Source organism: Ovis canadensis, chromosome 18 (assembly GCF_042477335.2).
Source record: "Ovis canadensis isolate MfBH-ARS-UI-01 breed Bighorn chromosome 18, ARS-UI_OviCan_v2, whole genome shotgun sequence".
Classification (NCBI taxonomy): domain Eukaryota; kingdom Metazoa; phylum Chordata; class Mammalia; order Artiodactyla; family Bovidae; genus Ovis; species Ovis canadensis.
In genome coordinates, this window is record NC_091262.1 from 83,206,879 (window position 1) to 83,234,567 (window position 27,689).

At 67.5% G+C, this 27,689-nt stretch overlaps 1 protein-coding gene across 4 annotated transcripts in view; it reads left to right on the forward strand.

Moving 5' to 3' along the window:
- The first annotated feature begins 5,981 nt into the window (after positions 1-5,981).
- MTA1 (metastasis associated 1) overlaps positions 5,982-27,689 on the forward strand; it is a 32,420-nt gene continuing 10,712 nt past the window's right edge. Inside the window, exons 1-7 of one of the 4 annotated variants that reach the window (XM_069558897.1) lie at positions 5,982-6,214; positions 17,974-18,041; positions 21,319-21,412; positions 23,704-23,754; positions 24,134-24,260; positions 24,710-24,773; positions 26,444-26,561. In XM_069558897.1, the coding sequence (XP_069414998.1) occupies positions 6,187-6,214; positions 17,974-18,041; positions 21,319-21,412; positions 23,704-23,754; positions 24,134-24,260; positions 24,710-24,773; positions 26,444-26,561 (550 nt within the window). In that variant the 5' untranslated portion in view covers positions 5,982-6,186. The remainder of the gene's footprint in view (positions 6,215-17,973; positions 18,042-21,318; positions 21,413-23,703; positions 23,755-24,133; positions 24,261-24,709; positions 24,774-26,443; positions 26,562-27,689) is intronic. The other 3 variants (XM_069558896.1, XR_011250187.1, XR_011250188.1) reach the window with 3 other exon arrangements.

Here is a 27,689-nt window from a genome sequence, read left to right on the forward strand (position 1 = left end):
GCGTTCTGTCTTCCGGTGTCTTTCCTGCGGGTGCTGGGGAGGCGGGCCCTGCGCCCGCCCTGTAGCCCTCCAGGCAGCCGCGACCAGCCCGGGATACGGAAACAGGCCTGGGAGGACGTCTGGCTGGCCCCTGCTCAGGACACTGAGCCTTGGAGGTCCCCTCTGGTTGGGGTGACTGGTACCAGCCCAGCCTCCAAGAGGCCACCTGGAGGGTCCGGGGACAGGGTAGAGTGGCCCTCCAGGATGGGCCCGGGGCTGCCAGCAGAGGGTGCCCGTCCCCCGCAGGGCCTTCCTCCTGGGACCAGCAGCGGTGGGTGGCCTGGGAGGGCGTGAGGCTCCAGCAGCTCCCCTTCCGGGCCTGCTTCACGGACAGCTGTCGGCAGCCCAGGTGGAAGGGGTCTGAGCTGGGGAGCCTGGCCCCTGAGGCGACTGGGCACCTGCCTGCCCGCTCACGGGCTACAGTCCATAGGGTCGCAAGAGTTGGATGTGACTGAGGCAGCTGAGCAGGTGTGCATGCGGGCAGTGTGTGGAGCAGTGAGGGGGGGCCACTCTCGCAGCAGGGTGGAGGTTTGGATGTTTGAACTGCTTGGTGCTGGCTCCACCCAGCCCAGGAGTACCCGGTCCTGGGCAGGCCCACAGGGAGGCGAGGTGATGTGGAGGCCAGAGGCCACAGGGGCCAGGGCAGCTCCCACACAGAGGGAGGCTTCCTGGAGGAGGTGGCGCTGTCCCTTCTCTGCACAGGGAGCGCGCAGGTGGACGAGGGCCCCGGAGGAAGGGTGGGAGAGGCCTGGGGTAGCTGTGAGGAGCTGGCCCTGGCCTGCCATGGTGTCTGCCTTTGCCTCAAGCTCGGGGGTGGACAGGCGGCTTCTGAGCTGCAGGTGACAGTGACATGGGGCTGCATTTGGGGAGACCAGGCTGGCAGCAATGGGAGGTGGGAGAAGGGGAGCAAGGAGGGGGTCACAGGAGCCCAGCCCCAGGGCGGCAGGAGGCTGGCGTTGGGCGGGTCATCTCCTGCACTTGGTGACTAACTGACGGCTAGGGGCTGATGGGGGCAGTGGGTTGGAGGGGGGCTTTGGGCAAAACGAGGTGGTCCACCCCACCCCCAGGCCCAGGATGTGGGTAGTTCCCGAGTTCTGGCCTCGCTTGCTCAGAGAGCCGGCTGCTGAGATGAACCTAGCTGCCCATCCCAGCCTCCTGCTCTGCTTTATCTTAAGGCTCAGCACAGGTTCCTCCTCCAGGAAGCCGTCCAAGATCACACAGCTAGCCCCCCCAGGCTGCACTCTCTGAGGTCCCCTGAGTGTACTCTTGTTCTAGGCCTGTGGATTTCTCCGAATCCCCAGGGTGCGTGGAAGGGCCCAGGGACTGTGGGCATGGTGAGTGAGAGTATGGTGGGGTGTCGGGAGAGGAGTGGAGTGAGGTCTGGACAGGGCCCCGGGGGCCTCATGACTTTCTCCTCCTCCTCAAGGACCCCTGATAAAGTGGGGGGCAGGTGTCAGGGGCCAGAACCTGCTCTGGGCCACTCTCCATGCCGGCTGGGAGGGCTCCCTCCAGCCCAAGCTGAAGTGTCGGCAGTTAAGACAGAGGTGGCAAGTGCTGTGAGTCCTTTGCCCCAGAGGCCGCAGAGGACCCCACATCTTCACTGAAGACCTGGGCCTTGCTGGGCTCTCCCGGCCACGTCTCCTGGTCTCGCCTGGGGGTTCTCCATAGGCCACGGTCGGTGGTGTGGGTCCAGCCTTGGGCTGGCTGGCCCGCTGCCCTGCAAGCGGTTTCAGGGCCTCTTCTTTGCACCAGTCTCCCCCTGACCACCCGGTGCTCCCCACCACAGCAGCAGCAGCAGCAGCCGTGGGGGGCCTCGTGGGGACCAGCAGGCAGCCTGTGGCCCTCAGTCGTGCCTGGAGCCTGGGGGCAGCTGACGGTGCCTGGAGACGGCTTTGTTGTCACCCTGGGTGTGTGGGTCTCCTCTTGCCGCCCTAACAAGATTCCGCAAGCTTGGTGTCTTCATGCAAATTCATGGACGTTAGATTCTATAGAAAGCCGGAATGGACCTCACTCAGCTAAAAGTGGGGTGTGGGCAGGGCTGCCTTCCTCCTGGAGGCTCCAGCCTTTCCAGCTTCTTAGAAGCTGCCCACTTCCCTTGGCTCTCGGCCCCTTCCTCCGTCTTCAGAGCCGCAGAGGAGCCCCGTTCTTCCGCCTCTTCCTCCACGTTCAAGGACCCGTGAAGATGTCGGGCCACCTGAATGACCCAGGATATCACTTCAAGGTCACCTGGTTAGCCACCGTAACTCCTCCCTTGCCGTGTAGCCCAGTATGGTCGCAGGTTTGGGGGAAAATGTTGACATCTTTAAGGGAGGGGCACTCTGCCTTCCACAGGGGCCCCTGGCACTGAGTGGGTGGGGGCTGGGGATTGCTAAACATCTCAGGCGCACTGGACAGCCCCTCACTGCTGAGAACGATCAGGCCCCAAATAGCACCAGGGGCCTGTCTGGGAACCCCCGGAAGAGAGGAGAGAGAGCCTAAGGGAGCCTGGCAGCCTGGATGAGAGGAGGCGGCCTGGGAGCAGACAGGTCAGGCAGCACCCTCTGGTTGGGACGCCACCCGTCACCGCTGACAGTGGGCAGTGCAGGGTGCCTTTACTCCACTTCCCTCCCTGAAGGCACCTCCCCAGACTCACAGGGACACCCCCAGGCAGAGAGGATGCCCCTGCACTGCGTGCCCTCCTTGCACCCTGGCACCCGTCTGTGCTCGAGGGTCAGGGGGACTCAGAGCAGGAGCAGAGGCCGCTCTGGACACCTCAAACAGTAAGGGGTGCACCCAGCCGAGTTTGCAGGGCGCAGGCCCCCGGGCCAGCAGGGTACCTGAGCCGTGTGGCCTCCCAAGGGCTGCAGACACTCAGTGCCCAGTGTTGCCCGTTGAGAAAAATGACTTCATTGGCTTTGCGAGAATACTTGCTCACTATTCAGCAATAAAATAAAATAAAAAAATCTCGCCTACAATTTCATCACCGAGGGGAACGCTGTTAACGTCAGGTGAGGGTGGTTCCGACAGTTCTAAGGGCCCAGGCAGAGAAGTGAGGGTACATGGAACCACAGAATGACTGCAGAATTCTTTCAAATTTTTAAAAATTTACGGGGAAACACGGTGCTGAAATTAGATGAACGCTTCTGCATCCGAAGTTCACAAGATTCTCTCGATTATTTTTAGAAATTACAGCAAACGTTGAGAGCCGGGTGTTGACTGGGTTTGTGCGACGCCCGTCTGCCTGCTGCTGGGTTTTGGACGGTGAGGGGCGCTGGCAGCTCTGTGCCTGTGCCCTGGCCAGTGCCGCCGTGCCCTGCCGTCCACGGCCCCTGCTCCTGGGCGGCGAGCTCCCCAGCCAGCACTCCCCTGGCTTCGTGTTCGTTACAGCCTTATTGGCTGCCCTGAAGGTCAGCTTTCACATTTTTAAAGAGCCTTATTTCTCAGGTTCTTCTAGGCTTAAAAGTGCTTGCCCAAGGCCTTTAGACTCTCACGGCGGCTCCCAAGGGCGCCTGTTCACCAGTGCCCTCACTGTGGTCACCCTGTGCTCCGACCCTCATCGCTCTCGTCTTCAAGGCCTCAGCTGTCCTGTCTAGCATCTCTTCCCTGCTCCCCACTGGACGGCACCCTCTGCAGGCCGGGGCAGGATTCTTTGGTAAAGTGTTCTCGGCCTCCTGACTTGGTCTTCAGGTCTCAAACGTTGCTGCGGAGAACAGGGCCAGCTTCTGTCCTTGCTGCGCGTGACACGGTTTTTCTGAAGAGCATCTCTCTCATCTCTGAGGCTGAGTGAGCAGGCGAGGTCGGCTCCGTGCGGCTCGCCTCGCTGTGGTCCTGGGGGCTCCCAGGTGATGCTGGGGAGAGCGGCCTGTGGTGGGTCTTCTGAGCCTTTTTCTAACCGTGCCTCCTGCGCCCTGTGCCCCCCCACCGGGGCCGCTGGCCTCCACGTGCTGCTGCCCCCATCCCTTGGCAAGTGGCCGCCAGGGCCAAAGGTCAGCTCAGGTCACCCGGAGCCCTGCAGGCCCTGCACAGGGACGCTGCCCTGTCCAGTGGCCTCTGGACCTTTCCCCCCACCGTTAGGCTCCCATGGGCCCCTCCCTCACCAGTGTCCCTGCCTCTCTAAACAAACAGCGCCCCCGCCGTGAGCGCTTGCCCCCTGACCCTTCTCGCCACTTTGTCTTCAAGGCCTGAACTGTTATAACCCTTCCCTGCTTGCTGCTGGACAGACTGCCCCTCCCCGCCCCCAGCATCTAAAGTGTGTGGCTTTGAAGTGGGTGCTTAGCAAGTGAGTGATGAAACGGCTGTTCTAATTGCTTGGTCTCGCCCCAGACCACCTCTAGGCCTGCCCGGGTTAGTCACTGCCACCCCGGGCCCCGCTTCCTGTCCTGGCAGCGGCGGGACCCTGGCCTGCCGCCTCGGCTCACATCTGCTCTTGCTCTGCTGTCTTGTCAGCCTAACGTCTGACCTCGGATCACGGGGCTCCTGTGGAGGCGACTCCGTCGCCCCTCGCCCCCGCTCCCCACTCTTTCTGCGGCCCTTGTGGTCTGGGACAGGGCCGCCCCGTCCCACGTGGCACGCCCTCGGGGCTCCTTCCTGAACGTCTCCTTTGCCACTAAATGCAAGAATTTCGAAGTCTTCTGCAAGGTGCCTGGGGCCTGTCGCCGTGCCTCTGAGCTGGTGTGAGGTCTGGGCCCTGCCTGCAACCCCCCTTGTTGGTCTGGAGAGGGGAAAGCAGTGTGAAGCCGGCAGAGGAGCGGGGCTTAGCAGACGTCGCTCTGCTTTGGGAGGGGGAGACGTGGAACCCAGCAGCGTGCCTGAGACTTCCAGGGAGAGGCAGCCCTGTCCGCCACTCGCCCCCATCCCCCACCGTGGCCCGAGGAAGGCAGCCTCCGCCCTTCCGCGCTTCTCCCCGCGGCAGGCGGGGGTGCTGCAGGTGGATGCCACTCTCAGGGGGACAGGAGCAGGCGCTTTGCAGGCGGGAAATGTGGGGTTCTGTGCTGCCTGGGCATTGATCCGTGGTTTTTACTGTTTGGTCAGCTTGTTGGGTGCTGGTGGATGGAGGCTTCATGGTACAGCTTCGCTGTCCAGAGGAGGAGACGCAGCTCACTGAGTTAGGATGGGCTGTGGGGAGGGGGACGTTCCTGCCCTCCCCTTAGGGGGGCCTGCCTGAATGGCCTCAGCGCTGAGCTCCTGCCTTCTAGCCGCCCTCAGTCTCCACGACGTGCGGGGCCTGGGGCCTGTCCTGGGCTCTGTCCCCTCGCGTCCCACAGGGATGTCCCCAGGCAGATGAGGCAGTCACCCTGGGGCCCTCACCTCCCTCCTCTGGCCCCCGAGCAGCGGGCTGGTCCAAAAGCCCCACTGGGCCCGCTACTGGCCAGCCGGGCCGCCCCCTCCACCCTCCGCTTTCTCCTGCGGGCAGTGCCCGGGCCACCGCCATCCTCAGACTTAAGCCCACACAGCGTGGCAGGTCCTGCCGGGCCTGCGGAGGGCAGGCCGGTGCCTCACCCACGGCCCTTCCACCTCGCTGTCCTCGCACGGACCGCCAGCCGCCCCGCCGTACCCCCGCCAGGCCCCCAACACCGCCCCCCGCCCCCACCATCCGCGTCGGGGCCCCCCCCCCCGCCCCGCTCCCGGGCGGGGCCTCCCAGAGGGTACCCTGGGCACGGCCACCCGGCCCCTTGGCCGGTCTCTCGGGCCGCAGCCCAGTGCGGAGGTGCCCGCGCGGAGGTGGGATGGGGACCCGCCGCCGTCCGGGCGGGGCCGCGGGGCAGGGCCGGGGGCAGGGACAAAGACCCCGGGGCCGGGCGCGGGCGGCGGGCGCTCGCGGGCGGCGGAGGCCGGGCGCGGGCAGCGGGGGCGCGGGGCGCGCGGGCGGCGGCGCCGGGGGCGCGCGGCGCGGGGCGGGGCGCCCGGGAAGCGGCCCCGCGGGGGGCGCGGCGGCGCCCAGGCCCCTCCCTCGCGCGGCCCCTCCTCTTCCTCTCCCGCCCGCCCGCGGCCTCGGTCCCTGCGCGGCCTCGGCGGCCTCGGCGGCGGCGGCGGCGGCGGAGCAGCGCGGCCCCTTTAAACCGCCCGCCCCCGCGCCCGCGCCCGCGCCGCGCCGCGTCCTCCCGGCCGCCCGCGCCGAGCCCCGCGCCCGCCCGGCCCAGCCCGCGGCCCCCGCCGCCGCCGCCGGACATGGCCGCCAACATGTACAGGGTCGGAGGTAAGGCCGCCGCCTGTCCGCCGCCGCCGCCGCCGCCTTTATGCGCCGCGGCCGGGCCTCCGCCGGGCCCCCGCCCGGACCCCCGCCCCGGGCCCCGGACCCCCGCCCCGGGCCCCCCGGACTCCCGGCCCCCGGCCCGGCCCCACCGTCTCTGCCCCCCCCCCCCCCCCCCGGCCGGCCTCGGTCCGAAACCGCCGCCCCGGGCCTCGCCATCCCCCGGCCGCTCTGCACCCCGCGCCGCGGCCCCCGCCCGCCCCCTCCCCGTTTCCCTCCCCGTTTCCCTCCCCCGCCCCCGCCCCCCAGTCCGGTCCCCTCCCCCGCCCCGCCCCTCCCCCACTGCAGGCCGGCCTGCCGGGGCATCCCCCCTCCCCCCGGCCGCCCGCACCCCTCGTCTGCACCGCACCCCGTCTCCTCCCCCCTCCATCGTTTCTGAGCGGCCTGCCCTCCACCCCCACCCCGGCCCGGCCACGCTCACTGCGGCCCGAAAGGGCCCCTGGGGCCGCCCCGCTGGAGCCGGCGGGGACAGGGGCCGAGCTGGGGAGGTGAGGGGGGGCTGTGCCCACCTGTTGGGGGCGGCCTGTGGTCTGTGAGGAGCTGTGGGGGATGCCAGCACCCTTCTGTGCGGGGGCCTGGCCTGAGCCCCGCGCCCCCAGCGGAGCGGAGCACGTGGTGCAGGAGGCCCGGCTGCCCTCCGGGGGTGGGGGGCTCCGGGGCCCAGGGATGAGGAGGGCCCACGGTGTGCCCGGGGGGGGGGGGGGGGAGGGGCTCAGATCTGGGGTGCGGGCCATGTCCCCCCCTGGAGCCCAGGACCGCTGAGGGCTTGGGCCTGGAGTATGCTTAGGGGCTGTGTTCTGGGGGATTTCCTCTCCAGAGCCTTAGCAGCCTGTGGTCACCCGAGCGTGCTTTCAACACACCCCAAACTTTTTTGCTGCCTCCTATTTCCCCAGGGCGGCAGGGAGGTGCTTTGCAGGGGTGTCGATGAGCCAGGTGGTCCCTGCTTGGGATGCTGAGCGGGCCGAGGCCCTGTAGGCTCCCCTCCTGGGCTGTTCCTCCCCTCGTTGGGCCCCGGGAAGCCCCTGGCATTGGGTCTTGCCCCACTTTGTGGGGAGGGGGCTCCGGGAGACGGCACTGCTGGTTTCCCGTGGGGTTCCCAGCTGGTCCGTGAATTCACAGGGAGGCGAGGTGCCCGCTGGCTGTCTCTCAGATCCTGAGAGGCCCGCGTGCCCAGCTTTGGTGGAGCGTGTCAGGCCTGAGAGCAGCCGTGGCCTCGCTGTCCGAGCCACTTCTGTGCGCCGTCTGCCCTGTTGCTGGCCGGCTGACCCCGAGGGCCAGGCCAGCCTCGTGACCTTGGGCGCACACCCCCACCTGGGCAGTGGGCAAGCAGGACACCTGCCGGCCCGTCAGGCCCTCCCCTGCCCGCTCTGGCTCACGGGTGGTCGCGGGAATGGGGGCCTGTGCCCCCTGTAGCACAGGCCCTTGGTGGACACGTGGGGGTCGGGCTCGGCTGCAGCGGCCCTTCAGGGAGGGGCCTGTTCAGTTCCCACCCTGGCCCATCCGAGCAGGAGCCGGTCACCTGGAGGGCGGTAGGAGGTCCCTGGGACCCACTCGCCCCCTCTGTGCTGGCAGCCCCCAGCCTCCCCCGCCCAGGTCCCCTGGCCACCCCGGCAGCTCTCCTCCCGCACAGTGTCCTCTCGGACCACATTTCTGCATGCAGGCCCCCTCTTTCCCGGCGTGAGACCCCTCCGGTTGGCCCACCTTTCTGGCTTGCCTGGTGCCCCTGAGGTTTACCTGGCCAGAAGCCCCCCCCCGCCAGGCTTCCGCCCTAGGGCCGCGTTGGGGTGCTGAATAAATGAATGAGAGGAGGCGCCCAGCTCCTGGGTGGAGACTGGAGGGGGGAGGCAGGGGGGTGCTGGGGGCCCTTCGCTGGCCCCCACTACACCTTGGCCGCCTGCCGCTCAGGGCGGGACCCCCACTGTGTGCTGTCTCTGCCCCTCCCAGGCCGTGGGCACCGCAGCCTGTACTCTCGTCCCTGCTTTGACGTGTGGGCTCCAGGCCTCCTGGCTGTGCAATCGACCAGGGCCTGGCCGCACTCAGGCCTTGCTGTGCCTCAGACACCTGTGTCCCCCGCGGGTCCCGGAGGCGCTCCCGGGGCCCGAATGGAGGGCCGCTTCCCCTTGGACTCCAGGTTGGTCCCTGCTGTTCCGTCCCCCACCTCTGGACGGGATCCCAAGGCGCTGTCCCCTGGGTCCACAGGGCCTGTGGGCAGGGTGTCGGCAGGTCGGCGTCCTGTCCCGAGGAGCTGCTGGCTTGGGGTTGGGGTCGCCGTCAGGGCCTCTCAGGACCCAGACGGGCAGATTCGCGCCTCTCCCTGGGGCTGGGGCCCACTGGGCAGGCTGCCTGGCCTCGGTGCACCACAGGGACAGAACCCGGGGAAGCTGTCCGCACGCAGGACCCTCCACCAGTCACTGGATCCAGCACGAAAAAGTACAGGATGCCTGTTAGGGTTGCATTTCAGATGCAACGTGTCTTAGCATCTGTGTGTCCCCAATGCCGCATGGGAGGGACACAAGAAAGTGGTCCGCGGCACCCAGCCTCTCCCGGGCGCCCTGCGTCCTGCCTGGCAGGCTGTCCCGAGGCCCTGCCAGGGTGTCTGGGCGGGGCGAAGGCATGGCCGCCGCTTCGTGCCAACTGACCGGCTGGGCGGAGTGGGTCAGCCTGGGAGGGACCAGGCCTGGTTCTTCCCCAGGAAGTGGCCGGGCCTGGACAGAAGGCCTCTTGGGCGGCACGTGGCGGGCGAGGCCTGGATGCCGGTGGCGGGGTCAGGGTCCGCGCCCCGCTGCGGGGGGCGGGGGGGTCTGTGCTCTGCAGGAGGGCGGCGGGTTCCTCTCTTTCTGCCCCTTCGTGAAGGCAGAGCTGATCCATCAGGCTCCAGGACAGACGGAAGCCCCGCAGCCCGGAGCCGCGGGCGCCTCGGTCACCGGGCAGTGGGCGCCTGGGGCTGGCTCCTGTCTGCTCTCCTTTGGCCTCGTTGTGCTCGCTTGCAGAAGGTGACAGGGCCCCCGCGCGCCGGGCCGCGTGGCGGTGCTCCCGCTGCCTCTGCTCATTCCCGTCCGTCTTCTGCTCTCTGTCGGAGACGCTTCTGCGCTTGTTTGCTTACCTTTTTACGAGGTAAGACGTTGCCAGGCGGGAAAGCTGCGCACGCTTCAGGGGCGGCAGGGACACGCTGGGGACCGTGGTGAGGGGAGCGGCCGCCTTGGGCTCTGGGCGGGAAGCGGGTGGGCCACTGTGTATGTGTGCACGCTTAACCTGCAGCCTGCCCCCCTGTTGGGGCTCTTCTGCGGCCTTCACACTCCTCTGAGAGGAAACTGCGGCCGTTGCCGCCTGGGGTTAATTCGCGAGGAGCTGTGGCTCAGGGAGGTCTGGGGCAGGTCCTGGGTTGGGGCTGGGCTGGGCGGTGGACGCCCTCCAGTTGGTGGTGGCTTTGCTGGGCACCTGGATGGGTGGGCATCGGTGCCGGACTCGCCAGGGCTGAGGGGGGGTTGGCCGAGGTTGGCGCAGGATCCCCTTCTGGGGCTGAAGTTGGGGTCACTATGGATTTGGGGGGCTGCCCTGGGGCCCTGGTCCAGGCCCCGCCCATGACTCCGCAGCCTGCCTTCTCTCGAGTCTGGCGTTCTGTGCTGTCCTCTGCTTCGCGCCTCTGCTCCCCCAGCACTCCTGCCCGTCTGTCCTCGGGGAGCAGGTGGGCTGGAGTCTGATGGCAGCAGGCCCGCTTCCCTGGGTCTCCAGGGGCCCTGCGTGGACGGAGGCGGCCGCTGGCGCTGTCCTGTCGGGGGCTCGGGGTGGCGTCAGGGTTGGGGCCCTGGGGGGGCCTGGCGGCCGTGCTTCTGCCCTCCCAGGCCTTGCAGCCCTTCGGCCGCCATCCCGGCAGCCTGAGGGGACGACCTTTCCGAGCAGCAGGTCTGTCCTCCCCTGCTTCCAACTGCAGGGTCAGCTCCCAGTGCCTTGAGGCCCCCTCCTCTGGCCCTGCCCCCAGCTGGCCCCTCGCAGGCCCGGGTCCCTCCAGCTGACCCACGTGACAGTGACCGCCGGATGTGGGGGTGAGGGGTGCGGGCACAGCAAGCCCAGGGGGTCCATGCCTGGCACCCGGGGGGCAGGCCCACTGCCTCCCGCCCTCTGCAGGGTGTGTGTCCAGGCGGGCCCCCGGGCCCCTGGGGCTCTGCCTGTGGACGTCGAGCAGAGGGGCTACCCTTGAGGAGGGGGCGGTCACCCCTGAGAGGCGGCCGCATCCCGTGTGAGGGGACCAGGGTCAGCACAGGGCCACGCGGGGGGGCATGCTCCAGTGGGCACCCTGTGAGCTTAGGCCTGCGGGTCCGGGTGTGGGTCAGCGTGGGCTCCGCGGGGCCTTTTCTGGGGTCCAGGTGGGGACAGTTCTGCCCCTTCGTCCAGAGAGAGCGCAGGGCGTCTGAGCTGAGGCCTGGTGCCCAGCCCGACCCCCCGTCACCTCCATCCTCTGAACCCCTGGATGGAGGCCGGCGCCTTGGTCGTCGGCCACTTCGGCTCCGGGCAGGGCCTGGCCTCCGTCCAGGGGGTGTGTGCACGGGGGTCTGGCTGGAGAGATGGCGCGGCCACACCCGAGGGGGTGTGCCTGCCAGGCCCCGGGCCCGTGAGGCTCGGCAGGTGAATGTGGAGGCTGGCCGGGGCCTGGGGCCGGGCTCCCGCAGGCTCCCAGCTCCCGGGCTGAGCCCCTGCGCCCCCCGCGGGGTCTGCGGGTCCGGGGCTGGCGGGAGCCCGTCCCTGAGGTGCCGGTGACCCGGCCCTTCAGAGGCCGCGCCGCGTCCCTGGGGGCCTCCCTCCGTCCCGCCCTGCCTCGTCGCTCCTGGCTGCTCGCCTTTGTGAGCCTGCGGGTCCCTCAGGGTGATGCTGACCAGTGGGGCCGCGAGGGAGCATTCCCCCGGCCTTAGGACCGTGCCGTTGGAGGTGCAGTGCTTTTAGTTGGAGGTTCCGGTGTCTGAGTGGGCCCGGCGATGCCCTGAGGCGCGTCCAGGGTCCCTCCGTGCCGGCAGGCTGCAGCCGTGAGCAGGTGGTGTGATACGAGCCAGGGTGTGGCTGTCAGTCTTCGAGCCGAGCGCGGAGAGCAGGTGCTGTGTTGATCCCGAAAGAAAGCCTGGCCTGAGGCTGCAGGAGCCTGACTCTGGCCTTGGCCCTGACCCTGACCCTGACCTCGCCCTGGGCCAGTGGGTCAGCTCAGGAGAATCCAGCGTTAGAGATGATTTCAGAAATGCGATTACTGTGGCTAAGGGATCTTTAACATCGGAAGCTAGGTCTGCCGAAGTGCTCGCTCACACGCCCTTTGTGGTTCAGCTCTTTGACTTGGACAGGTGTGCACAGCGGCTGCCACACGTGCTTCCAGGTGTGTGGTCTCAACAGGCTGAGGAGGGCCCCAGCTCAGACGGCTGGCACGACCCACCGGTTTCCCTCTCGCCTTGTGGTCAGCCCCCCGTGCCCAGCCCGGCTCCGCAGCACCGAGGGGACCCTGTCGCTCCTGACACCCCCTAAAGGGTGTCACGCAGCACGTCCAGGGCTTGCCCAAGTGTGGAGAGCACCTTCCTCTGCCTGCTGAGTCGGTTCTGTCGGACGGACGTGTCGTGGTGGACTCAGCAGCTGTGGGACGTTGGGTCTGGAGGCCCCAGCCTGAGGGCTGGTCAGCAGCAGAGGCGGCTGCTCGCAGTTGTGGAGGCTGCAGGTCCCCAGACGCGGTCCAGGCTGCCCCCTGCAGACCTGACGTCTCGGGAGAGCCCACTTCCTGGCAGGGAGCTCTGGGGTCTCCTGTAAGGGTGCAGACGCCCCCTTCTGGGGCTCACCTTCAGCCTCTCCCAGAGGTCCTGACTCCAGATAGCGGGCTGCCGGTTTGGGGTTTCAGCGTGACATTTGAAGGGCGCGTTCGCGTCGCTGCAGGGTCGTCTTCAGCCTCTGGTGGCTGCACGCTCCACCCTGCCGTGTCACCTGTCGTGGTGAGAGTCCTGGGCTGGGAGGGCCTGGTGGGGCGGGACACCCCCAGTGCCCCGGGCCCTCCGCACCCTGGCCGGCTGGCTCTCGGGCCAGTGTCTCTGTCGAGGGTCTGACAGGCGGGCAGGGCGCCTCCAGTCTCCCCGGATCGAGGCGCGGGGCACCTTTCCGCCTGCTGGTTGGCCTCCTAGCGTCTGGCCGTGTCTGCGCGCGCCCTCTGCCTGGCTCCTGAGGTCGGGAAGGAGCTCGCCAGCGAGTTGTGGCGCTTTGTTTTACGTTGTATGCTTTAGTCCTTTATCAGATCCATGTTTTGCAAATTTTTTCCTTTACAATTTACATGTTTTGTACATAAAATCCGCCAACCCCAAGGGCACGGAGGTCTTGCCCTGTGTTCTCTGGAGTGTTTATGGCTCCGGGCTTTGCCTGTAAGTGTGTGGGCCATCCTGACCTACTGGCATGTGCGGTGGAGGCAAAGGTCCTCGGCCTCTTCCTTGTGGGTGTGAGTGCCCTGTGGCCCGTCTCCACCTCTTACCGTTCGGACCCCCCATCTGGGGGGGTCTGGTCACAGCTGTTTGCCTCCCCGCACCGTGTGGGTCACTGTGACTTCACAGCAAGTCTGGGTCAGGTGGGACGCCTCTGATTCGTCCTTTCTCTTTCAGCTGCACTTGAGGCTCGCGAGGTCTTAGTTTCTCCAACAGGGGTCAAGCCCTGGGCAGTGACAGCGCTGAGTGCTAACCAGTGGGCGGCCAGGAAGGCCCTGGCTTCATGCCGTTTCCAGATTGCTTCATCTGTCCTGCTGTTTCGGATGCCCCATGTCAAGTGTTGAGTTGTCTTACTGACGTCTCTGCAGAAATCACTGTGGAGTTCGGTTGGGATTATGGGGAAACTGTGGCTGATACCAGCTTGGGGGAAGGTTGGCATCTTTTCCAGGGCTAGTCCCTCCTGCAGGGCCTGGCAGGCTGTGGCCCGCTGACTGCTCCTGTGACTCACGAGCTAAGAATGGCTCCTACATTTTTAAATGGTTGAGGGAAAAAAAATGAGAAGAAAACTTTAGGACGAGTGAAAATTCCGTAAAATTCCAGTCTCAGTGCCTCTAAGTGAAGTCACGTCAGAACGAGCCCTGTGGGCGTGTGTGCCTGTGCCCTCGGGCTGCTGTGGGGCCTTGACGAAGTCAAGCGGCGGATGGCGAGGTCGCCTGCCCACATGTCCGCCCGCCCTGAGTCCCACGCCCATGTCGTAAGGTCAGTGTCCCAGAGAGTGGAGCACTGGGCTCAGGAGGGTGCTTGCGGGGTGTGTGTGCGGGGACAGCGTGTGTGTGTGCGGGGACAGCGTGTGTGTGCGCGGGGACAGCGTGTGTGTGCGCGGGGACAGCGTGTGTGTGCGCGGGGACAGCGTGTGTGTGCGCGGGGACAGCGTGTGTGTGCGCGGGGACAGCGTGTGTGTGCGCGGGGACAGCGTGTGTGTGTGCGGGGACAGCGTGTGTGTGTGCGGGGACAGCGTGTGTGTGCGCGAGTCTAGCGTGTGTGTGCGGGGACTGTGTGCAGCGGACAGCGTGTGTGTGTGCACAGACATCGTGTGTGTGGGGACAGCGTGCGTGTGCCGGGACAGCCATGGACCTTCGAGCTCAGGGAGGGCCCGTCACAGCTGACCCTCCTCACCAAGTCCGTGAAGACAATGTGATGGGGCCTCCACGGATCTTTGGCTGGGCAAGAAAAGCCGGTCCTTGGCCATGACGTCCCTGCGTCGTGCTGGTGGTCAGCTTCCCAGGCTGAGGGCCCGGAGCCCTGGGGTCAGGAGCCTGGCTCTGTGAAGAGTCTGCCTGCAGGCACAGCCAAGATGCTCAGAGAAGTTGGGAAAACACCAGCCTGGTGGCAGTGGAAGCGGGCTCTGCTGGGACGCTGTGTCCACCTGGTTGGGCTCAGGGCGGCTGGGGGTTGTCATCCCAGGGTGTCCGCCAGGGTGCTTCGGGACAGGTGTGCGCTGGATCTGAGCCCGCCTGGCGCCGCGGGGAGCGGCCGGCTCCTGCTCTCACCCGTGTGTCCGTCCCCTCTTGCCCTGGGGCGGCTCAGGGGCTCCCAGGTCTCAGGCCGTCAAACGCGGGCTGACCCTCACCACCAGCCGCCCTGGCCCCGGCTCGCAGACGGCACATCGTCTGACCTCTCGGCCTCTGTGTCCACATGAGCCGGCTGGTGGAACAAACCGCTGCGTGTGAGTGTGCACACACCCGCGTGCCACACACATACACGTGCCTCTTCCTGCCGTTGGCTCTGCTTTCCCAGAGAACCCTGGCGGGGGCAGACCTGTCACAGGTGACGGGTCAGCAGGGCGGGCCGCAGCCGGACGCTGGGCAGAGTGCGCGAGCACACCGGGCGGCTGCTCGGCAGGCACTGTGTGCAGAATGCAGGGTCTCCCTCCTCACCCGCCTGTGTGTCTGCCGCGAGCCGCGTCCGCCTGCGGGCTCTGCTGTCGTGAGCTCTGCGAGTCGTATCAGAAGTGGAGGCTGCGCATCTTGACTCGCCCTGCCCAGAACGGGAGGAGCGGCTCTCAACCGGTTCAAACGCAGACTGTCTCTGGACATCAGCTTTGGTGCAGCTTTAATGAGAGTTCTCTGTGAATTCATCTGAAAAGGACGTAAAACGGCACTTTCTGCAAGTTTACGCGTTTGGTTTGGCGGTGACTGATCCTGAATCACCGACTGCTCTGCGCAGGTTCCTCCTGTTGAAAGGCGAAATGGGGCCTCCGTTCGGATCCACGTTTGCAGCGGGCATGTTTTCTGAGCTCAGGCTGCAGTGCGGGCGGTCGAGGTGTCCGGGTTTCAGAAGCCGCTCCACCGCCTGCCTCTGAGGTGCTTTGGGTTTGCTCCTTCGCCGGCAGGACTCTGCGGACTCGGCGGAGCTGTACTCGAGCTTCAGCTTAGGATCCTTGAGGCAGCAGGATGCAGACCACGAGCAGCAGAGGAGAAAGGCCACGCTTCCTGCCCGTCTCTCCGGGGCTACAGACACTGTGACCGCACTTCGGCGTCCAGGGTGTTCCTCCCAGCCGGCCGTGTAGCCAGGGCTGGCCTGGGGCCTGCTGGGCTGACCCTTCACTGCACAGACGCTGAAAGGGGCAGAGAGGAAGCTCGGCAAGTTCGACACGAGCGTTCTCGATTCAGCTTTTGCACTGGCCGATGGATTCTGGTGTTCAGGTGCTTCCTGTGTGGAGGGATGCGGAGACCGCGGCACCGGTTGGTGTCATCAGGGACAGGGCCCCGGGCTTTCGTGATGAAGCACGTGAACTCTGAGCCCTGCTTAAATGAATTGTTTCTCCCACCAACAGAATTTCTTAGACCAGTGTTTTATCAGAAAAAGCGTATTCAGTTGTTTACTTTAGATTTCATTGGCAAAACGTTTGTGGAAATGTATCCTGTAAATAAACAAGCTAGAGGGGTCTCTTTGGTCTCGCTTCCTGTCCTGCGAGGCCTGCAGTCCTTACTGTCGGGCCCTTTACCGGAAAAGGTTCACGGTCTGTGTTCTGACGATGCCTCGTACGTTACTGCTTGTTCAGACTTTGTTGGTTTTCCTCACTAGTGTCTTGCAGTTCTCAGCGTGCAGATCTCTGCGCAGGACTTCCGACCTTCAGAAGTTCGTAGGCGGTTAAGTCGATACCGCAGCCCTGAGTACTCAGTGGTGCTAATTTCTTTTCCCTATCAGTGTGCTGGCTCCTGGCTCTGCGGGATTGTGGCTGCTGCCGGCGGGCCCTCTCTGGCCGTGGGAACCAGGGCTCCTCCGCACGCTGCACGGTCTCGTGGCGCGCCTTCTCCTGCGGCGCGTGGGCCTAGCTGCCCCGTGACACATGCCGGCCTCCCAGACCGAGGGTGGACCCTGCGTCCCCTGTGTTGGCCGGCAGATTCTTAACCCCTGGACCACCAGGGGCGTCCTGTAGATGGTGCTTCTGATAGACTTTTGTATCCTGTGAGCTTGCTAAACCCTCCCTCGTGAGCTGCTTTCTTCTAACAAGAGAAAGCAGGTTTATGGAGCAGGCCGCCCTGGCCGCGAGCAGCTGAGGTCCTTCCAGCCCACTGAGGGGCCGGGGCGGCCCCAGCCTCACAGTGCTGGCAGCTGTTTGGTCGACCGGGAGTTTCTCTGCGGACAGCCACGTCGTCTGCACGGAGAGTGTCTGCCTCTTCCTTTCCAACCTGTACGCCTCGAGTATTTACTCTCACTGCTTGTGGAGCCGGCTAGGTCCGGTGGGTGAGCAGCAGGGGGTGGCGGGCGCCCAGTCCCGGGTCCACCAGTAAAGGCGGCGTCGCTGTGGACTTTGGAGAAGCCTGCCAGCGGGCGAGGGTGTTCCTTGGACTCCTGGTTTGCGTCTGAGTTTTAACCAGGAGCTGTTCAGGTGTCGTTGGCTGAGGCGGCTAGGTGGCTTTTCGTTCTCATTCCGCCGCTGTGACCCCCGGGCCGGGGGTATGGCCCCATCCAGGCTGCCGGCCTGGCGTTGCAGAGGTTGCGCCCTGGGGTGGGGGGCTCCATGCTGTGGTCCCTGGGGTGCCAGCGGGGGTGTTGGGGCCTCCTGAGCCGCAGACCTCTCCTCCAGCGCTGCGGGGGGAGTGTGAGTGGACCTGTGGTTGGCCTTCCCTCTGTATTTGGAGGGGTTTTGGGGGGTTCTTTTTTCTTTGTGTCTCTGCTAGGCTGTTGCTTCTCAAGTCAGGTCCTTCACGGGTGTCCCTGCAGCCCCCTGCCCCCTCGTGGCTGCTCAGGGTGAGGCTGCTGGGCCCCCCCTCTCCTGCCCCGTGTTTGTGCCCACCTTGAAGCCCGCCCTCGGGAGCGCGGGGGCCCTGGGGGTGTGGCCCCCACCCCTCTGCCGGCCCCCACCCCCCCCCGCCCCCCCGCCGCCGCCCCGGCCCTGGTCCAGGTCCAGGGAGCTGGGTGCTGCCCTGGACACACGGCACCCGGGGGCGTGTGGGCTGTTTCTGGTTCCTGACATGTAGGAGCGATTCTTTCAGGTTTAAGTTGCTTATCATCTGGTTTCTTAGAGTGAGAACTTAGATGGTTGATCTGAGGCCTTGCTGTAAAAACGGCTTCACTGAACAGGCTCGCATGCGATAAAGTGCGCCCACCGCGTGGCCAGCCCCCGCCCCGCCAGCGCGGACAGTGTGACCCCTGCTGTGACCCCCTGGGGTACTGTCCATCCGGGGTCAGCTGGGCCGTGTGCAAGCCTCAGCAGAGTCCAGCGGGGCAGCCCTCCCCTGCGGGCGCGCGGGGAGGCGAGGGCCCACGGCCGGGCTGGCAGCCGGTGGCCTGGTGGCTGTCCTGGGCCTCCTCGGGCAGGCCCCCCGATCCCACCGCAGGCCTCCCTGCGCCCACCCCAGGGTTTTGGGGAAACGAACTTCTGTGAGGGGAGTTTGCCCTGACCTGAGGCCTGGGACCCCGCTCCCCTGCGTGCCCGGTCTCCTCCCGCCCCCGCGGGAGTCCAGGACCCCGGCCAGCGCATTCGTCTTTCCAGGGAAGGTGGTGGTTTGCCAGGGCCGGGACTGGTGTGCGTGGGGTGGGGTGGGGTGTGGTCTGGCAGCCCTTCCCTGTGCTGACGTCTCTGGAGCCACACCGATCTGACCCAGGTGCCCCCCCGCACTGCGACGATGTCCCAGGGGGCGGGCTGTGGACGCCCGCCTGGAGCAGCGACCCTGCCTCAGCTCCCCCGCCCCCATGGCGAGCACCCTGGGGCAGGTGAGGGCTCCGCACGGCTGACATGCTCTCCCCCCGCCCCCTTTGCAGACTACGTCTACTTCGAGAACTCCTCCAGCAATCCGTACCTGATCCGGAGGATCGAAGAGCTCAACAAGGTAGCGTGTGCCCGTCCCTGCTGGAGCCCCCTCCTCGGGGTCTCTGCTGGCCTTGCCGAGATGGGGGGGGGCACCCCTGACCGAGGAGTGAGAGTGAAGGATGCCCCTGCCCATCTCCCTGCCCGCCCCACACTGGCAGTGTCCTGGGCGGGGGCTCCTGAGCCCTTCGAGCCCTGGGAGCCACCCCGCCTCTCCTGCAGGCCACCTGGTTGGCTGCATGGGTAGGGGTTCTGGGGGGCCGCCGAGCACGCCTCCTCCGCAGCCACCGTGGAGCCCGGTCAGCGGCCCTGGGGCCTGCTGCTGCTCCCTGCTAGGTTCCTGCGGGGGTGGCTGTGGCCCCCTCCCCAGAGCAGCCCTCCAAGAAGCTCCATGTCGCCCGTGCAGGCGAGGGGCTGCCTTGTGGGGCCTCCATGCCAGGCCGGTCAGGGCACTTATCCCCCAAGGATCAGACTTGGCTTGCGGCTGCACCCCAGCCCCACGACCACGCTCGCCAGGACCAGGCGTGGGTGGGAAGTCGGGGCCCCCGGAGTCCCAGCGCGGGGCTGGCTGCAGTGAGCCCGTGCTCCCAGATGGCCTCAGGCTGGGGCTGGGGCCTGGCCAGGGTGTGCCGTGCGGTGGCCTCGCTGTTGGAGCCTGGGCCCTGGGGCACCTCCCCTGCCCCCTGCTCACCGCCTGCTGGGGCCACAGGGCAAGAGGGCCCCCCGTGCCTGCTGCTGCGACGGGGTCAGGCCGTCACCCCCGTGTGGTGGGTCCAGCACCGGCTGAGGGCGCAGCTCAGGGCCAGGCCTCTGCCCCCAGCGTCTCCTCAGCCAGTGGGGCCGCGGCGGCTGGGCTCTAAGAGCAGCCGTGGGGCCCTTGCTCTGGCTGCGGCCCTCCCCCTTGATCCCTGCCCGTGGCAGCCCGGGGCCTCTGCAGGTGGGGCGGGGGAAGGCGGATTGCAGGAGCCAGGGCGCGTGGCCCTCTGCCGCGGTCTGGCTGGTCCTCAGCCCCGTGCCCTGCCCGCCTCCCTGCCGTGGGGCATGGGGCTCGATCGCGGCTGGAGAGGCGGTCGCAGCTTGGGCGAGCGCGGCTCAGGCAGAGGCTGCAGGCCGGTCAGCCGGAGGGCTCTTACCCTGACATTGGCCGAGGCCTGGCAGCCCCACGCACGTGGGAGGTGGGGAAGGGCAAGCTCCGGGGTCAGACCTGAGCCGCTGTCCCCACGAAACGCCTGCCCTTGGCCGGCGGCCTGGGGGATGGGAAGACGGAAGGGCAGCTTCCTTGTGAGGCCCGTCACGACGGCTGGGGACAGGGCTGACGCGGGCGCAGCTGATGAGGGAGACTCGGCCACTGCTGTGGTTGGTGGGGCTGGGAGACTCGGGGAGAAGTAACCCCTGGAAGGTGCTCGTGGAAACTGGGACGAAATCACAGAGAGAGAGAAGTCAGTCAAGTGGAGGATCCTCCGGGGGCCCAGCGGCCAGCCAGCAGGGGTCAGAGGGACAGGGGCTTCGCAGGCAGAGAAGCGACCGAGGAAATGTTCCCCCACCCCACCTGCCCCCACGGCCTTCCTCCCAGAGCCGCAGGCCTGCCCAGCCCCAGGACAGCGGATGCCCCTGCGGAAGGGTGCCCTGCAGGTGTCTGGCCCGTCTCCACGCCATCGCCCCGGAGCGGCCTGGGGGGGGGGGGTGCGGGGGTTCCCAGCAGGCGGAGCAGGCAGGCCCTGGAATGGCCTGTGGCGGGCGGAGGGGAGCGGGCCGCGTGGCAGGCGGGGCCGCCCCCGCGCTTTGCTGCCCCTCTGTGAAGGAGAGCAAGTGGACAGTGAGCTTTCTTTAGGAAAAGCGCAGTTGCTGTCGTCCTATGGGTTGGGGTCTGCGTCTCTGCTGATTCGCCCCCTCCCCCTGACCCCGCAAACCCTCCTCGAGCTGCGCCTGCCACCCCCTTCCCTGGACCTCCCAGGACTGGGGGCTTCTGTGAGCTTGCGAGGGGACTGCTGAGTTTCCCTCTTAGGAGTCTGATTGGGTTTGTATTGGATCTGCCTTGACTGCGTGGAAACGTAAGTCTTTGTGCCGCTGGAGCAGATGACTTGCTGTTTTGTAAGGACGGAGAGGCCTGCTGTGGGGGTGGGAGGGGCAGACCCTCGGGGCGGGGCTGTGGGGGCCCCGGCAGGCTCCCCCTAGGAATTAGAAGGCAGATTTCAGAGTGAGGTCAGAACCTGGGTGTGGGAATCTCCACAAAGTCCAGCAAGGGGCACCAAGTAGGTGTCGCCAAGCCCGACAGGACATCCCCTGCGCGCCGCACTGTCATCCTGGTGGAGGACCCATTGGGGCGTCTGCTCCCGGGCAGGGCCCCCTGGGGGTGCGCTCGGCGATGGTGCCCTGAAGATGCGAGCCCGGCTGCTCCGTGGTTGGCCTCCCGGCTCCGTCCAGTCGCTGCTGCCATCCTGTTGAGGTGCCGGGTGTCTGCATCTGTCAGAGGCCCCTCGCCCTCCCCAGCTCGGCGGATGGCCTCCAGACTGTTTCTAGCGATTGCTTTTTGGTCTGGAAATCACAGTGCACAGAACTCGGGACGCCCGTGAGTCCTGCAGACTGCGTCCCGATGAGCCTGGCCATGCTCAGGACAGGCGTGCCACCTGCAAGTATTCTGGACCTTAGTTTTCCCTGAAGACATCTTGGTTCTCGTCACGTCCCTTGTAGGCTGGAGGGAGGCTGTGTGCCCTCCGAAGTCTCTGTGGCGACCTTGTAAAGCAGCAGAGAGGGTAACACTTACTTTACGTCAGGAACGCGAAAAGCTCTGAAGACTTCCTTGAAAGGTTCCTGGTCTAATGGAGTTGAATAACTAGAAGTTACATGCTTTGTGTAAAGAGACTTTATTTAACCTACCGTGAAAATTTCTTCAGTGTTTTACTGTTAAAAACGCCGTGGACGCTGCTAGTTTAAACAGTCTTCTCCGGGGGAGGCGAGCGCCCCTGGCTCTGCGGCGTCCTGGCAGCCACTCGCTCGGGGCCTTGTGGGCCTCGGCAGCCTGACTGTCCCGGGCCGTGGCGACCGCTCCCGCCCAGGTGCCCGCGTCCCTCGAGGCTCGGGCTCTCCTCACGAGGCGGCTGGGACCGGCGCCCCGTCCTTGGTCGTGCCTGTCTGGTGCCCGCTCGCAGGGGCGCGGGCGGCTTTAGGTCCGCTGAGCCTCCCCGGCCCTGGCCGGCGTGCCCTGCCCCTTGGCTCCCTGTGCTGGCCCCTGCCCCCACCCGAGGCCCTGCATGGGGCCGCCCCTGCGAGGGCGCTCAAGGCCCGCCTTGCTGTTGCAGACGGCCAGCGGGAACGTGGAGGCCAAGGTGGTGTGCTTCTACCGGCGCCGAGACATCTCCAGCAGCCTCATCGCCCTGGCCGACAAGCACGCCAGTGAGTCCTCCCGCGCGCCGCCCCGTGCCCCGGGGCCTTCAGCCGGGGGCGGGGCTGCTGTCCGTGTGCTCGCGTGGACTGCCCCTTGCACAGTGCAGGGGTCACAGGCCTGGGGGTGGGCCACGCAGGGTGGGCGCCTCTGGTGGGGGCGGGCTCCACCTGTGGGTTCCGGCCCGCGTGCTCGCATGCGTACCTCCTATCGACAGCGTCCTTGTGGCACGAGCCTCCGTCCAGTGCAGGACCTGGTGCTCTGCCCAGAGGGGCAGGGGTGGGGTTCAGGGCCGCTGGGCCCTCCCAGAGCCTGTGCCCACCAGCCTGGTACTGCCTGCGGCCTCCCGGTGCTGAGCAGAGGAGGTGCGGTGTTAGTGGGCCCGGCCCCATCTGCGCCATCCCGATGGTCAGGGCCCTGAGGCGGGCTGGGGGTCTGTGTGGCCTGGGCATAGCCAATGGTGGGCAGTCTCCTCTGTCTGTGCCCAGCCCTGAGTGACAGCAGCCCTGGCCCTCTGCTCACGGTGGCGGCCGTGTCCACGGGCCCAGCTCTCCTGCCCTTGGGCCCCAGGGGAGCTTGTCCAAGCGTTAGGTCACGAGACCTGCGGGGAGTGGGTCCCCCCGAAGGAGGGAGCTGGCGGGGCTGGGGAGGCCCCCACACCCGGCTCAGGGCAGGGCCTCCGTCTCCCCAGGATCCTCCGTCTCATTGGGCCAGGGTGGACCAGGGGAGTGGGAAGGATACTCGGGCCTCTTCTGGCAGGAGGGATGGAGGCTGGGTGGGCGCCCACTGCGTGGTCGGATCTGCTGCTAGAGCTGCTTCTGGGCCTGGAGCCCGAGGCACGAGCTCGCGCCCCGCCCCGCTAGCACAGATGCCCCGGGCCCGTGGGCCTCCCCAGAGCAGGAACGCCCTCACCGGGTCTGCAGGCCTTGGGCTGCCTGCCCGGCCCTGCTCACAGGTGCATGGGCCTCCCGCAGAGCTGTCCTGAGAGCCGGACCTTGCCTGAGGAGCAGTGGGCGTGGGACAGGTCCTTCCAGGAACCCCAGAGCGAGTGCGGGGCTCGGGAACTGGTGGGGTGTGTGGGTGAGGCCCCAGCTCTGAGCCGAAGGCCAGGACTCGCTGGATCCCAGAGGGAGGGGCTTTGGCCCCAGGGGCTGTGTGCCCCTGGGTTCCTTGACGCTGGGTACCACAGCCCATTCATGTCTGTGGCTGCAGAGCCACGCAGAGACTCCTGGTCTCCTGGGGGCAGGGGTCAGCCTGGCCGAAGCCCTGGCTGCCCCTGAGGCCGCAGTGTGGCTCCTGGCCGCTCCTCGTGTTGCTGACGGTTGGGAGCCCCGGTGGGCCTGTGTCGGCGTGAGGAGGGCGAGGTCTGCGGCCATGATATGGGCCCCCAGGGCCTGTCTCTGGCCCCGGCTCCTTGCTGCTCTGCCGGTCCGGCGAGGCTGCCCCTGGATGGTATGAGCACCAGTGTGGGCTGGGGGCCGTCTGAGTGTGGGTGACCCCCTTGCGTGGGGCTGCCCTGGGGCCCCCAGGGGTGGGCAGGGTGTGACGTGGCTGCAGTGTGGGTGGGTGCCCAGGTCCCTGCGGCCCCCGCCCAGATAGCCTGGCTCGGCCTCCTCCCCAGCTGCCCGCACCCCAGCCCCGCCCGCCGGCTGCAGAGCTGTGGACTCTGGGGGGCAGCGCGGGTCCCTGCGCAGCCGCCACAGGGGGGCAGCAGAGGGCTGCAGGCCGCACAGGGGCCCGAGCCTGCTCCATGCAGCCTCCTGGGGGCCTCGGGGTGGAGGGTCGTCTGGCTGTGGGCTTGGCTTTCCCTGTCCTCCTGCGTAGCCCCAGACCACCACTGCCAAGGGCACTCCCGCCCCAGGCCTGCCTGTGCGGAGTCCACATCCTGGAGGCCCCCCGCTGCCCCCCACATGCCAGACTTCCAGGCTCTCCCTGTGGGCGCCAGTGTCTTAGCCATGGGGGGTGGCTGAGGACCCCGGGCAGGAAGCTGTGCCGCTGATCTGGCTTGGGGACCCATCCCGCCCCCACCTGGTGCCCTGGGCCCGATTCTCCGGAAGGTCTGCCTCCCGCCGACTTTGCCCAGACAGGCCAGCCCAGGCTGGTCTGGGGTCTGCTTGGAGGCGTGGGTGGCGTGGGCTTGGGGGTGGGCAGGGCCGAGGTCAGCTAGGTGGGACGTCCTCTGGCTTTGGCTGGGTGGTCTGCGGGCTCCTGTCCACCTTGCCTCCCAGCCTCACCCCCTCAGCCAGGCTGGGTGCTGAGGCTGACCTGCTGTCTGGGCGCTGTCTGTCTGTCTGCTGTATAGCCCTGTCAGTCTGCTGTAAGACCGGATCGGGGGCCGACGCCGGCGAGGAAGGTAAGAGCCGCCCTTGCCGGAGGGTCCTGGCGCCTGTGCGCCGGGCTGCATGCCCGCCCCTGCCTGCCTGCGGTGAGGTGGGCCTGCGGAGACCCCTGCAGCTTGGCCTTGAGGGGGTTCTGGTGCAGGGGGGGCACGGGACATGGCTGTGGGGTCTCTGCCCCCCGGCCCTGGACGTGCAGCAGCGGCCGCCTCGTCTCCCCTGTCTCCCCTCGGCTGGCTCAGGACACGTCCTCCTTCCTGATGAGACTCCCCGGCTGCGGGCTGCTGGGGCGGCTGGGCTAGAGTGCCTGCCGGGGCCCCCTGCGGGGCGGGGGCCGGGGGAGCCAGCGGGTGGGTCTGTTCGGTGGCCTGAGTCCGTGTCCGCTCTGTCCTTCAGGAGAAATAGAGGAGGAGATGGAGAACCCGGAGATGGTAGACCTGCCTGAGAAGCTCAAGCACCAGCTGCGGCATCGGGAGTTGTTCCTGTCCAGACAGCTGGAGTCCTTGCCTGCCACGCACATCAGGTACCGGAGGCCTGGGGGGGACTGCACGTCAGGGGCCGCAGGCCCGGGTGGTGGGGACCGCACGTCAGGGGCCACAGGCCTGGGCAGGGACCGCACATCAGGGGCCGCAGGCCCGGGCGGGGACCGCACATCAGGGGCCGCAGGCCTGGGCAGGGGACCGCACGTCAGGGGCCGCAGGCCTGGGCAGGGAGCACAGGTCAGGTACCCCAGGCCTGGGCGGGGACCGCACGTCAGGGGCCGCAGGCCTGGGCGAGGACCGCACGTCAGGGGCCGCAGGCCTGGGCGGGGACCGCACAGGGCGGGGACCACTACCGCAGGCCTGGGGCAGGGAGCACAGGTCAGGTACCCCAGGCCCGAGCGGGGGACCGCATGTCAGGGGCCGCAGGCCTGGGTGGGCACGGGAGCACCCGCCCGCCCTGATGCCCGCCCTCCTGTGTCCTGCCTCGCAGGGGGAAGTGCAGCGTCACTTTGCTGAATGAGACCGAGTCCCTCAAGTCCTACCTGGAGCGGGAGGTGAGGCTCCCCCGCCCCCCGAGGGGCACAGCTTGTCTTGCTGGGGGCGGGGAGGCCCGTGGCAGCTGCCCTGGTTGCCGTCTGGGCTTCCCCAGCAGGCGGGTGCCAACCCAGCTGTCCTGGTGGCCATGTCCCGGCCACACTGCGCCGACCCAGCGTTGCTGGCCGGGCAACTGGAAGCGTCTGAGTTTGTGAAACGGGTCGTCAGTGCTGCCCGGGCCAGGGGACCAACCTCGTCCCACCGGTGGACGGGCCTTGCGGTGATGCCCAAGCTCCTCACCCTGTGGCCGCTGTCCTTCCCGCTGTGACCCCCAGGGTGGGTGGTTCTGGCGGGCTTGCCTGTCTATCGTCCCCTCTCCTGAGAAACGTGATGATCAGAGCCGTCTCCAGAGGACACACGCGTGTCCCTGGAGCAGCAAGACGCATCTCCAGGGAAGCAGGGGGGCCACCAGGGGTCGCCGCAGCGGGGCTCGGGCGTTATCCTGCAAGGGCAGGTCAGGGCACGGCCAAGGGGACACGCGCCGCTGGCTCCCAGGGGACCTGCCCACGGATCCCTGCAGTTCCTGCCGGAGTGTCATCCCCTGCGGGCGGCACCCTCCCCAGGCAAGGCCAGGCTCTCCCGGGGCCCCGAGGAGCGAGCGGAGGGGGCGGTGTGGACTGGGAGTGCAGGTGGCTGCCGGTGCCAGCGGTCCGGCGATCCAGCGAGGGCGGCCTGGTGTGCGGCCTCCCTGATGCCTGACTCAGGGGTTGGAGAACCGCCAGGCGAGAGCCTGGAGTCGGCGCAGAGGAGCTGCCGGGGCAGCCCGGCCCCCCCGGGAGCCCCTGCCTGCGGGAGGCCTGGTGTGGCCTGGAAAGGTGGCGGGCAGAGCCGGGCCGTGGCCCCAGACAGCTTCCCCTGGGGAGCGGACGCGTGGCCTGCAGCTGGGAAAGGACCCCCGGTGGCAGCCGCCCGAGCAGTGCCGTGGCGGCTGTGAGCAACCTCTGGAGGCGCATGGGTCCTGCCGAAGCACCGCGTGTGCCTCTAGGGTGCACAGCGGGCGTCTTCTGCTGTTCTCCTTCACCCGTCTGGGGAAGGGGGTGCCTCCGAGGAGAGGGGGGTGGCCCAGGCGAGGGGCTGGCCGCACAGGCGCACAGCTGCAGCCCACGGGACCTACGCCCAGGAGCCCTCGGCCCTGATGCGGGGGCAGCCCCTGCCCGCTGCCACCTGGGGCTGAGGGCTGTGGGGGCACAGCCACAGTGGAGTCAGGGGCACAGTGGGGGCGCGGGGCCAGGTAGACCCTGCGGGATACAGGGAGGCGCCAGGGGAAGCCCTGGGTGGCAGGCTTGCTCTCGAGAAGCGGCCCAGGCCGGCTCTATGCCGCTTCCTGGGGGCCAAGGACGGTGCCCACGGGCTGGGGGCAGCCAGCTCTGGGCGCCAGGCCCGGGACGTCCTGTCACGTGGCTGCTCTGTGTGTCTCCTGTGACAACTGCATGGGAGCCCTGCCGTCTCCTCCGAGGCCGAGCCCAGAGTCTGTCAGCTTTGTTCCCAGACGTCTTCGGGGTTTTGCTGCTGTTAAATGCCTCTGTAAACTAGGCTGCAGGCTTGCCGCTGACGGGCTCGAGGCGGCTCGTGGGCTGCCCGCGTGGCCGCGGCGCTGAGTGTGACAGCCCCGCCCTGCGCTGCTTTCCAGGACTTTTTCTTCTACTCCCTGGTCTACGACCCCCAGCAGAAGACCCTCCTGGCAGACAAGGGGGAGATCCGGGTGGGGAACCGGTACCAGGCGGACATCACCGACCTGCTGAAAGAAGGTGGGTGGGGGCGCGGCGGGCCCAGCACCCCAGCGCCTGTCGCTGGACCCTCCACGCTACCTGGAGACGTTGTTTCCTCTTAGCAGTTGTTTTCATAACTTTTTAAAAGCTCTTTCTCTGTTCAAAGAGCTCGTTTGAGTGATTGCTGGTATCACTGACTTCTGGTGGACGGTGCTGTCCACGAGGCCACCGTGCTCGGGGGACAAAGTGCCCGGCTCCCCTGCCCGCTCAGGCCTCCAGCGGCCCGGGGTCACGGGTGGGCCTGACCCCTTCCTGCAGCTCACTCTGTCCCCATGCACGCAGCACAGAGGAACTCGGGCCCCGATGACCCCCCAGGCCTTGCTTCCTGCAGGGGCCCCATGGTTGACAGCAGACCTGCCGTGAGTGGCCCTCGTCCCTCGGGTGGTGGCCTTGCCCAGGCACGTGGGGCTGATGCAGCGGGCCGCGGGGGTCCACGCTCGTGGGCGTCCTGTCCTCTCCCGTCCTGCTCGCGCGGCTCGGTGAGGCAGGTCTGGCAGCTGGACCGCACACGTGCTTAGCCTCGGGGCATTTGGGCACCTTGCTCTCTTTGGAGCCGGTGTCCCCGCAGAGCTGGCCCTGTGTGAGGTGCCCAGGCCGCCTGGGGTCCCCGGTCCCTCGTGGAGCGCGTGGCCGCTCCACTCTCGTCCTCAGGCGGCCCTGGCGAGCGTCTCCCGCATGGGTGGGGCGTGGGCCAGGCCTGGCTCCCCTCTGCTCTGCACCGCAGGCTCCTCTGTGCAGGAATCCCCAGAAGCCCCCTCTCCGCGGCTGCCACGCCTCCCGACCCCCAGCTGCTCCGCTCACCCTGGGCCCTGCTCTTGGCCCGTGTGCACGTTTCCTGTAGCACACACGTGTGGCACACCTCACTCGGACCTCACCCACACGCTCACACCCGCCTCCGTGCCGGGGCCTCGGTCTCCATTTCGGGGCGCCTGCTTGTCTGCTGAGCCAGGCTCGTGGGAAGCGGGTGGTGGGGCGGCTCCCCCGTCCGCCCTGCGTGTCCAGCTCCGTCGCAGGCGGGCCTGGCCGCCCCTCCCTCCGGCCCCATGAGCACTCGCATCATCCTGGGGGCCCCCGCACTGCATCTCCCGCACAGACACCCCTCCGGGG